Source organism: Bidens hawaiensis, unplaced genomic scaffold (assembly GCF_021521415.1).
Source record: "Bidens hawaiensis isolate Kalapana, Puna unplaced genomic scaffold, B.hawaiensis_p1.1 tig00013528_1, whole genome shotgun sequence".
Taxonomy (NCBI): domain Eukaryota; kingdom Viridiplantae; phylum Streptophyta; class Magnoliopsida; order Asterales; family Asteraceae; genus Bidens; species Bidens hawaiensis.
The window spans coordinates 503,548-514,685 of NW_027492148.1; the positions used below are offsets into that span (position 1 = coordinate 503,548).

Genomic DNA, 11,138 nt, shown 5'->3' on the forward strand with positions numbered 1-11,138 from the left:
GTTACGTACTGTTTAATCATAATTACTCATAACAATTTTGACAACAGCTACATGTGCAATCGGTTTTCGGTTGGTGCATGACCAATTTTGATATTTTAGTCAAGTTTGAATTTTTTGTCAAAGTTGACTATCTTAGGGTCAGATCTGAGTATTTAAAATATTTGACTATTTTTTTCCACATTTGACCAATTCTGAATCAGCTTTGACTTTAGGAAAAACTTGTTTTTCATTATCATTCTGGCCCGGAAATACAGCTGGCAGCACCATGCTCTTAGGACTGCTATTTACTTGATACATGATACTGCAGTTGAGTAGCTGAGTGGTACTAATCCTCATAGTCACCTTATTGAAGTCATTGCATTAATGGAAGTATCTACAAGATCATGAGGTGATTTATGATGGCAAAAGCTATTTAGGTGGAGTTCCAAACTTCTATTGACTTTATTTTGTATTATAGGATGGTTTATGGTAAGTTCAGATGCCTCTGAAAGGTTTTTGTCAAAAAGGGTATTTTGGTCATTATGGATCAGATGAAAAAGAGAAGAAAGCTGGTTAAAACTGGCACTCCTATTTGGTTTGACTTTTTGGGGTGAACTGTGACTTCTGAAGGTAATACGAAAGTCAACAGAACGTGCATATCGGAATTGGTCAACAGGACTGCTATTTGCTTGGTACATGATACTGCAGCTGGGAAATGTTTGAAGTTCATGTGATATGCTTTGGAGTTACAATTCTAAGTGGGCCTAAAGTGGTCCAGACCTGTTAGTTAATTGAAGTGGACAAAATGGGGCCCATTCCTTCACCTCAAGACCGCAGAAACCCACCTGTTAGTTGACCGCATAAGCACCTGCTCCAGACCCGTTATTTGACCGATATGCAGAAGCACATTTTAGAAGGATTGGGTCAAACATGTCATCTTATATTTTGTATGGTATCGGATACACTTAGGAGCATGAATGCTTGATTCCCAAAGCGGTTGTTTATTGTTAAGTTGCTTCTACACGCAAATAGTAAGGAGGGAAGTAACTGTAGTCAAAGTCAATTAAACTTGCAATGTTTGACTAATGAAGTCAACTAATTCTAATGTGTAAAACTTTATAAGTAAACATTATTATACATTAAGTTATTTATTCAAACAAAAAAGAAAATACAATGTTTCATTCATCTATACAAAAAAACATATATCAACTTGCAAGAAGATTAATTAATACTAATGTTCAACAACAATCATATAACAGAAAAGTTTTGAAAACCGTAGACCTGTTGTCTCTTAGCATATGAGCAAATACCTTCTTCATTACCGTGGACCGTCCACTGTTTCATTGCATTGGTGTAGATAATAGATCCTAGAGTAGAAAAGAAAAACATAGACTGATAAAATCAGTGATTACAGCAAAAAAATTCGAAGGTTAAGTCATTTAAGTTATTCATACAGTTATTCTTTTAGTTTAGTTAGAATAAGAGAAACAAATATCTTCCAGAAATGTTTAAACAAGCACAAGCTAGAAATAAGTAACAATATAATGTTTGTAGTTAGATTGAATTCAAAGAAAACCACGGAAGTTTGACTTTCCATAATGGTCAAACTGTGTTCACAAGTTTAAATAGAACAGAAGTTTTATGTATAAACGACAAACAAGCTTTGAAAACACGTAGAGATGGTTTAATTTTAAGTATATGACAGTTGACCTTTAGTTAAAATTATGAGATCAGCAACATCAGAAGAAGCACAGGTAACATGTTAAAAATAAGTAAATAAAGATAACTTTGATCAGTTAGTACAGTACTTGCATGAATCCGAAGAAATCGTTCCAAAACCTAAATAACCGAAAAGACCAAACCAAAATAATCGAACCGAACCGAACTAATAGATTTTTAGTTTTTATTTTAAAATTTAAGTAATTTATAATAGTTTAATATATATATTTAACCCAAATATTTTAGCCTAATGTATAATAATTAATTAAAAATTAACTAATTTACTTTTAAATAACAAAAAAACTAAGTACCAAATTCACTAAACAAAAACCGAACTGAACCCAAACCAATAACTGAAACCAATTGGTTTTTTGAAAATCTTCGGTTTAGCCCGAAACCAAATGAATCGAACCGACCCATACACACCCTCTAGTATCCAATGAGCTAATTTCAATACAAAATCTTGACTAATAAGGTCAAGCATCTTGATTTCTAACTTCAAAACTAATACATGATAATACCCAACTACTAACGAAAGATAAATTAATTGTTTCATTTAATGAATTGCATCCCCCATTGCTTTGTTTGTATGCATAAAAATGAAACCCAAAAACAAGACAGCTGCAATAAAAAATAATAAAATAACTTCTGAAAAACTCATAAAATATCATGAATGAATGCCAAAAAGAAGCAGAGTAATTATCAACTGGTGTGTGTATTGGAGTAATTTGTGAAGAAACATACCAGTTGAGTTGATTGGGTAGGCACATGATGAAGAGGTGAAGAGAAGCAGACTATATGGTTCTCTGTGATTTGGTTCGTCTGGATTCTGATTCTGATTCTGATTCCGATTCCGATTCGCTATCATCGTCGTAATTGGATCTCTCGACTTCCAGACCTTTTATCAAAGAAATGCTGTGTGGAAGATGAGTTATGCCTGTATCCCTAATATCTAATGATTGTAAACAGCCTAAATTACCCAGTTCCTCAGGCAATTTCTCAATATTCTTACAACCTTGAAGTTTCAACTCTTTGAGACGTTTCAATTTACAGATGCTGCTTGGAATTTCTCTTAAATTGGAGCATAAATTCATTTCTAATACCTCCAAAGATTCTAATTCACCAACATCCTCTGGTAATTTCTCAAGACTATCACAACTATAAAGACATAGGGTTTTCAGACGTTTCAACATACAAATGCTATTAGGGAGATGTTTAACTTTTGTACCATATAAATCTAGGTATTCTAAACATTCCAATTGGCCAAGGTCCTCTGGCAATTCCTCTATGTCAGTGGATGCAAGGTAAAGAGCTGTCAAATGTTGTAGACTACAAATGCTTCCTGGAAGACTCTTAAGTCTTGTGCAAAAAGAGAGAGATAGAGAGACAAGGTTATGAAGATTTCCAATTGATGAGGGTATTTCTGATATATAGAAGTTATTTGAAAGATCCAGCTGTAGCAAACGATTGTTGGAGTGCCCTGTGACTATACAACCAGGGAATTCCCTTAGATCTAATCCCCTTACATTAAGAAACTCAAGTGATTCCAACTCCTCGATAAATGATACAGACCTCAAATTGCTGCAGCCATCTAAGTTTAGGTAGACTAGGCTTTTTAGACATCCCTCGACCACGTCAAGTTTTACCAAATCTTTACATTTATAAAGATTTAACCTCTCGAGTTTGGGAGTCAGCCCAAGGTCAAGGCTCCTCAACTTTGAATTACTCAAGTCAAGGAATTTGAGCTTCTTCATAACCTATCACAAGATGAAAAGAGAACAAAATAAGGGAAACATATATCAGTAGTATAACATTCAAATTTCACCAACCAACCATATTACCTTTCCCTCTTCCCAAAGATGATTGATGTTGCTTCTAGGCATTTCAAGTGCAACAAGATTATTTGCTTCAAACGTTTTGGGTAAACACCAGTGGGGGTAGTTGTACCAATACAGATATCGTAGAGAATTTGGAAAGTATCGACAGGCTCCATCAATCCTCACACAGTCATCAAAATCATCGTTGAGCTCTGCGTGGTTCACAATTAGGCATCCAAGTTTCTTCATGTTTTCAAGACCTTCTAAAAAAATAGTAGGGGTAATTCTTAGATATACACATCTTGCTGCTCCACTACCCTGCAATTCAAGAACAATGATCGTAAAACTTGAGTTATGATTAATGAAAATTTTGTGAGTTTCATCTCCACCTTACATATAAAGTGGAGTCTTACCGAGTTATTAGCCAAGACACGCTCGATTTCCTCCTGAACCCATAATCGGCTATATCTACAGGGCTCATCTGGATGCTCACGACGTACAATATTCATCCCCATTTCTACTAGATGGTCATGCATTTGTATATATGAACCATAAATATTTTTATCTACAGTTATTAGAGATTTTTGCTCAAGAACTCTTAAGCCATTTATAGCATGAAAACCACAGCTTTCAAGCATTCTTATTGCCTTGTCTTCGTTCCAGTATCTAAGGAAGCATGCCACATCTAGGAATATTTCCTTGCAATCATCTTCCAGGCTTTCATAGCTTATTTCCAATATTTTCAGAGTTTCCTTCAATGGAATCGTTTTGAGTCTTGCTAGTGCATCTCTCCATTGAGGCTTGGTTTTACTACAAAGAAATGAACCCAGAACTTTGATTGTCAAGGGTAGACCAGCAGCATAACGTATAACTTCGAGCGATTGTTTTTCATACTCGTGAGCTGGAATATCATTCCCAAATGCGTGCCTACTGAATAGGCAAATCGCTTCCTCATTCGATAACAAATTGGCATCATGGATCCACTTCACTCTATCACAGTTCAGCACCTGCACATCTCTGGTTGTAATTATAATTCTACTTCCTGGCTTGAACCAATTAAGATCACCTGCTAATGCGTCAAGTTGATCTGCATGATCCACATCATCGAGAACAACCATAACTTTTTTACCACACAACTTCTTTCTCATTAAGTTTCTCCCTTCATGAACACCACTAACACTAATGCTCTCCTTTAAGACATCTTTAAGGACTTGTTTTTGCAGCTTCTTCAAACCAGACTGAGAGGTTTTTTCCCTCACGTTCTCAACAAAGCTTTTGCCATCAAAATTAATGGACAATTTATCAAATATAGCACGTGCCAAAGTTGTTTTCCCTGCACCTCCCATGCCCTTGATGCCTATCATGCGAACATCACTTAAACCAATCTCTAAAGACTGATCCAGAGCTTGCATTCTTTGTTCCATGCCCACTAAATTCTTGTCAACAATAATATCATTGAGATTTAACTCAAATGAAACCTTCTCAACAATTAATTTTATGACTTTAGCTTCATCCCTGTAGATCCGCAGAAGAAAATTCAATTAATTAAGTTGCACAAGAAGCCACACGAATAATTATTTTTTAGGTCTATACTGCACTATTTGTAAAGCAAGTGTGCATATTTTATGTTTTAATGTTCATCTTTCAACAAGACTTAATTATACTTCTATAATTTGACAATAGAACATGAGATATTGAAGGAATTTACCCATCAGCGGTCTTCCTCAAATCCCAACCAGACAAATTGGCTGCTTGTTTAAGAGCCTCTCTCCACTCTCCAACTTCTGACTCATTCTTGTCCGTATGTATGGCAAGGGCTTTTCCAACTGGTCCAGTTTGTTTTCGGACTTCAGAGGGATCCACATCGTAGAACACGGGAAAAGCAATATGCTCGTTCGTCTTGTGACACCGCATGATCTCCAGAAGCTCGTTTAAACACCATGATGAAGAAGCATAGTGTTTGGAAAAAACAATAATGTAGACTCTAGAGTCTTGCAAGAGCTCATCATTGATCTTTTTTCCTTTCTCGTCGTCCTTGAACGTGTTAATACCTTGGTGCTCAAGAGCAGCATAAAGATGACCGACAAAGGTCTTGCGAGTGTCTTCACCACAGAAGCTCAAAAACACGTCGAATTGGTTTGGAAGGTATGAACTTGAAGAAGCCATTGAAAGTATGCTAATGCTTGACAGATTATAAAAGATCAAATCTGTTTTGATGAAATTTTCTCCAGATGATGTAAGGAATGTTTTGATTGCAAAGAAAATATGATGAGCTTGAGCAAAGATGTGAACACAAGGAGATATTAAAGTCAATAATCCAAGCAATGTAATTTCCACGAAAGCCGTAGGCAGCAACTTGGATCATAAATACATGGGACCTATCTATTTAATTTAGGTTTACTTTTGAAAGCCACACAAGAAACCGACAAGCAACAACTTGGGTCCTAAATGGGCCATATCTCTTTGATTATTTTGTGTTTACTTTTCAAAGTCTTCTAATTGTATTTCATACACCCACCATGTTTGCACCTTGGCCCTAGCTGATAGAAATCAATGTCATGATAAATGAAAAAGTTAAAACATAAATTCATTTACATTTTATCGATTTATGAATACAACTCTTGTAATTATCACTCTTCTTAAATTCTTCGTATATTTATAGGCAAATAGATAATCTATGAAGGGGCGAGACGACACAAAAGTTTAATTATTTGATTCTAAATCGTTCTATTAATAATGAGTGTTTACATCGCTATTTATAGTTTTCGAAAGGGTGCAAACCCTTTGGTAAAGCGACGTGTGTTGTTTGGGGAATCAACCGCCCAAACTTACTAAACAATACATTTTGATGCTAATTACACAATAATGCCTTAATTTCTATTAATTACATAATAGTTTGGATAAAATCTAAATTATCAAGTCCAACAATCTATAAATACTCTTTATGGTATATTTATATTGCCTTTAAGATAACCAACAAATTATCAATTAAAAAGCCAAATTCACATCCCCTAACTTATTGTTCTTAATCACATGTATATATATGTTTCAAGGAAAAAAAAGCATATGTATGAAATATTATCAGAATTAACACAATTTAGTGAAAGAAATGGTTATTCAATATGAAGAACCAACTAATCTACAAATATTTAACAACTTTTGTTGTATCATCTCTTGTAGATTTTCCCATAATTTAGGGTTGTTATAATCCTTGATAACGAGCGATGCACCTGCATCTAGTAGCATTTGTTCAGGGTTTCTAGTAGCCATACCAACAGCCGCCATCCCGGCTCGATTAGCTGCTTTTATTCCAGAAACAGAATCCTAGGCAAAAACACAAAAATAATCACATGAAATGTGTGATTTTGAGAGATGATTGAGTTGAGTTCATACCTCAAACACAAATGTGTGATTTGGGGAAACTTTAAGTGCATTTAGAGCCTTGAGGTACGGATCAGGAAAAGGTTTTGGTCTTGCACATTCTTCAGCTAGAACTATCACTTCAAAAAATCTTGTAGTTTAAGCATTGAAATCAGCAACTCAGCATTTGATCTTGGAGCGTTCGTAACCGCAGCCCGTTTCAAGCCAAGATCTTCTACCCATTTGCATACGTCATTTAAGCCGCTTATATGTGGGCACACAAGAAGGCACAAGTTTTCTACAGATTGTTGGGCCACCAAGAAGGCACAAGTGCGGAAGATGGAGGTAGCAGAAATGAGAATGCTACGATGGATGTGTGGGCACAAAAGGTTAGACCGAATAAGAAATGATGTGTTTCGGGAGAGATTAGGGGTAGCGAAAATATCAGACAAGATAAGAGAGTGGAGATTGAGATGGTTTGGACATGTGAAGAGAAGACATTCGAAGAATCCTGTTAGATCCGTAGAAAACATGACTATAGAGGGGAGGAGGGGTAGAGGACGACCTAAATTGACTTGGGATGAGAGGATTAGGCGTGATTTGATAGACCTAAACCTCTCCGAGGACATGGTTGGAGATAGGAATTCTTGGAGAAGTAGGATTAAAGTTAAAGATTTTTAGGGAGAAAGGGAGCACCTTAAGGCTTCTATTTACCTTATTTTGGTCACACACCATATAGTATTATTATTATTTTATTATTACTAGTATTATTATTATTATTATTATTATTATTATTATTATTATTATTATTATTATTATTATTATCTCATTCACTATATATTGCCTCTTACATATGTATTACAGAGCTGAGGGTCTCTCTGAAAGCCACCTCTTTATCCCGTTGGATAGAGGTACGGTGTGCCTACATCCCACCCTCACAGACCCTACTTATAGCTTTGCTGTTGGTGGGACTTAATTGGGTATGATTGATTGATTTAAGCCGCTTATAGGTTCCAACTGTTCAGCTGCCAATCTGTTTATTTACAGGCTGGAGTTAAAATAAAAGTTGCATTTTAAAAAAGAACAACAGTACCATAAAGATTATAACTTTAAAAGGCATCGTGTATTTTAATGTGACAGAAAAACAGATCTGAATTTGTTAAACGGGTCAGAAACGATTGACACAAGTATTAAATACTAACACGACACGATTAATTAAATGTGTTATTTCCTCAAACACAAACATGGACATGTTCATAAACGTGTTACACAACACAACCCTTTTAACAAGATAAATATTACATGTTCAGTAACACGACACAACCAACGTAACATGGTTACTCAGAACTCCTATGTCAAAGAACATACCTTTTGACTTTTTATAGATTTGGTCATTTAAGGGCAAACTTACCAGAGCTTGCTTGAATAGTGAAACAAATTACCAGGGGAGCATACAAGCCGAGCCACTCGCTGTTGGGTTAATCGAATGTTCACGTGTCGCGGGTCAGAGGGTCAAATGGGTCAGCAGATTGCGGGTCAAGAGACTAATTAAATGGTCCAAGATGAAAAGGGTTTTTTAACATATTTATAGCATGCGTGAATTAGTGTGTAGTTTGGGGCCTTAACCAACACTCGCGAGTTACTCGAGATCAAATTGATAAAAGAACTTGAAATGAGCCGAGCCTTATCGAGTTTGAGCCAAGCCAAAGCATTAAATAAAGCTCGTTTAGTTATTGAGCCAAAGCTCTAGCCTTGTAAGGGATGATCGTTTAGGCTCATCAAGCCTTAATGAGCTTAGTGTACTTTTGAGTTTTAACTTTTTTTTTAATTTCAATGTATTGATTTCCCACTGCACAGCCGAGCCCAAGCCGAGCTTTTGCTCGTTTAAGGTATTGAACGCGAGCCGAGCTTAGGCTCGTTAAGGTTTTATTATAGATGTAGAAAAAAATTAAATAAATGTATTAAATTTATTAAAAATAATTATAAACGAGCTGTGCCCGATATGGGTTCGAGCTTGAAAATTGAGTAATGAACTGAACTCGAGCTTTTGAAAAAGAACTTGAAATGAGCTCTCGATAGTCAAAATGAGCCTAGTCGAGCTCGACTCGTTTGCACCGTTATAAGTTACCTTCTAAACAAAGCTTTTTAGTCATATGCTTGACCCATATGGATTATAACCTTACATCTAAACAAAGCTTTTTAGGTCATATGGATTATAAACTTAGAACGTAACGCTTGACTTTAGAAAGTCAAAGCAAAGCAGTTGATAAACTAGTATGGACATGATGATACAAATTACCTTCTAAACAAAGCTTCCTTGTCAACCATGAAATTCATGGCCTTTTCAAACTCCCAATCGGGGAGAAGAACATTACAAAGCTCTTCGTTATGCTTGCCACTGATGTTGTTTATGAAGAATTCCTCATCGATAGGTGACCCATCATTAAATCCAATCTATAAGCATGAAAATGCAATATATGCATGTTTTAATAATAAGATTCATGATGATAAAAACAGAGATCAAGCGGTTTAAGAAAGCTCTGCCTCTTGGAGCATATCACGGAAGGCGTAGTAATGAAGAGGATCGGAGTCACAAAGAGTTCCATCAATGTTGAAAAGGATTGCTTCAAGAGGAGCAATGGAAGATAATGAAGCATTGCTGCATCAATAAAGTTGATTTGAAGGTCAAATGGACTGATTTCAAACTTTGAATTATATGAATATTTGTATTCTTTAATAAATAAACAGACCACCACATAAATGAATATAACAAATACTACATATATATGCATTCAGGGTGCCAAAGTTGCAAGAAAATAGAAATAACTTGCAGGCTTAAATCCAATAACATTTGACCAATAATAATTTAGAATTCACATTTAGTAATCTTATAAAAATAAAATCTAATAATGGAACCAAAATCGGTAGGCGATTGAGTGCTCGTTTTCCAGCCTCGATTCATATAACCGGCATTGAAATACGCCTTTCCGACATTTTAACATGTGTAACCTTCGTTGCACGCATAACTAACGCCTAAACACACGTAACCTATGCAGTCGATATCGCCGATATATCACCGATATATCAGTGATAAATCGGTTATCGGTCCCTTGACGATATATCAGTTAGAATATTGGTTTAGAATATTGGTACCGATAATATCAAAATATCGATATTGGACTAATATTTGACCAATAACCGATATTCCTGATATCAGTGTTTTAAGTCTTAATTAATTCTTACTGATTTTTAGAGTTTTGCAATTTGCAAAAGGTTCATTTGTTAATGGTAGGAGACTACACTGAATTCTTAGTGTTAAATAATAAATTGCTATATATATGAATTTTACATGAAATTAAAATTACTGATATCTTAGATATCGGTCCTTCACCAATATCCGATATTTTTTTAGCATTAACAGCTTAGCACGTAACCGGTGCCAAAACCAAAAGCAAAGCTGAAATGTACAAGAATTTCATAAAAGAAATTTAAACCAGCCCGTTTTCACCCGAAACCCATTCTAACCCGTCCTGACCTGACCCTTTCGACCCAAACCCGTCGCGGCCCGAACCAAACCAAACTAACCCTTTTTTCGAATCGAGCCGTTCCGACATGTGACCTGAACCCGCCCGAACCGACCCATTTGATAGTCCAAATTTGTAGGTGACAAATTTGGAATAAAACAGAAATAAATTGCAATAATATAGGGATCCTATCATTTCATCTATAACTAAACTTTTATTATCATTTATACAGATGAGCATGAATTTGTGTCACGAATGAATTCAAAGAACAAACAGAATAATGAATTTGTGAAGAAACATATTATATTATATATACCTGTTACTTGGGTCGGAGGTTGATGAAGCGGGTGTAATCGTTGATGGGAAATGTGGTTTTGAGCGTAAAATATTATTATTATTATTATTATTGGGGAAGAGGTGAAGGCAAGTAGTGAGCGTTAACATTTGTGTTGTGACTGTTTGGAGCTCTGTCGATTGTTTTCCTTCCATAGGCTTTGGGTGGAGGAAACATAACATAACATAACACCAAGCCAACCATGTTACTACTTGGATTATTATACCTTGTTGGATCTTCTTATTCCCTTTTCAGTTAAATCTGATTTGTTAGTTTTAGGGCTATGTTTGGGATTCCCTTTTTACAGTTAATAATGAACAAATAAGAGTGCACGCACGTTGCAGCGAAGACACAACTGTGATTCGATTAGTAGCGCCTCGTTCGTGTACCAACATTTGCTATAGT

The 11,138-nt window shown here is 35.6% G+C and overlaps 1 protein-coding gene and 1 pseudogene across 3 annotated transcripts; both read right to left on the minus strand.

Moving 5' to 3' along the window:
• Positions 1-973: 973 nt before the first annotated feature.
• LOC143544341 (TMV resistance protein N-like) lies at positions 974-5,684 on the minus strand. 2 transcript variants are annotated; one of them, XR_013137237.1, is made up of 5 exons: positions 5,224-5,681; positions 3,929-5,030; positions 3,540-3,833; positions 2,443-3,455; positions 974-1,346 (listed from the first exon to the last, which is right to left on the minus strand). XR_013137237.1 is itself a non-coding variant. In XM_077036464.1 (4 exons), the coding sequence occupies exons 1-4, from the start codon at positions 5,679-5,681 to the stop codon at positions 2,493-2,495; spliced, it is 2,817 nt and encodes a 938-aa protein (XP_076892579.1). In that variant the 5' UTR covers positions 5,682-5,684; the 3' UTR covers positions 2,294-2,492. The 2 variants fall into 2 exon arrangements, 1 of the variants encoding a protein (XP_076892579.1); XM_077036464.1 differs by lacking the exon at positions 974-1,346 and having other exon boundaries at positions 2,294-3,455; positions 5,224-5,684.
• A 948-nt stretch (positions 5,685-6,632) lies between these two features.
• On the minus strand, positions 6,633-10,902 carry LOC143544318 (haloacid dehalogenase-like hydrolase domain-containing protein Sgpp; annotated as a pseudogene). The gene is made up of 6 exons (XR_013137233.1): positions 10,716-10,902; positions 9,420-9,534; positions 9,175-9,329; positions 7,865-7,908; positions 6,909-7,125; positions 6,633-6,839 (listed from the first exon to the last, which is right to left on the minus strand). The product of XR_013137233.1 is annotated as a haloacid dehalogenase-like hydrolase domain-containing protein Sgpp (transcript).
• Positions 10,903-11,138: the final 236 nt, after the last annotated feature.

Excerpts from the sequence above, each read along its gene's own strand:
- LOC143544341 (XM_077036464.1), bottom strand. The coding sequence starts at position 5,681 with ATGGCTTCTTCAAGTTCATACCTTCCAAACCAATTCGACGTGTTTTTG. Across the intron at positions 5,031-5,223 it reads TTGAGGAAGACCGCTGATGG|GGATGAAGCTAAAGTCATAA; the intron begins GTAAATTCCTTC and ends GCGGATCTACAG. Across the intron at positions 3,456-3,539 it reads ATCTTTGGGAAGAGGGAAAG|GTTATGAAGAAGCTCAAATT; the intron begins GTAATATGGTTG and ends ATCTTGTGATAG.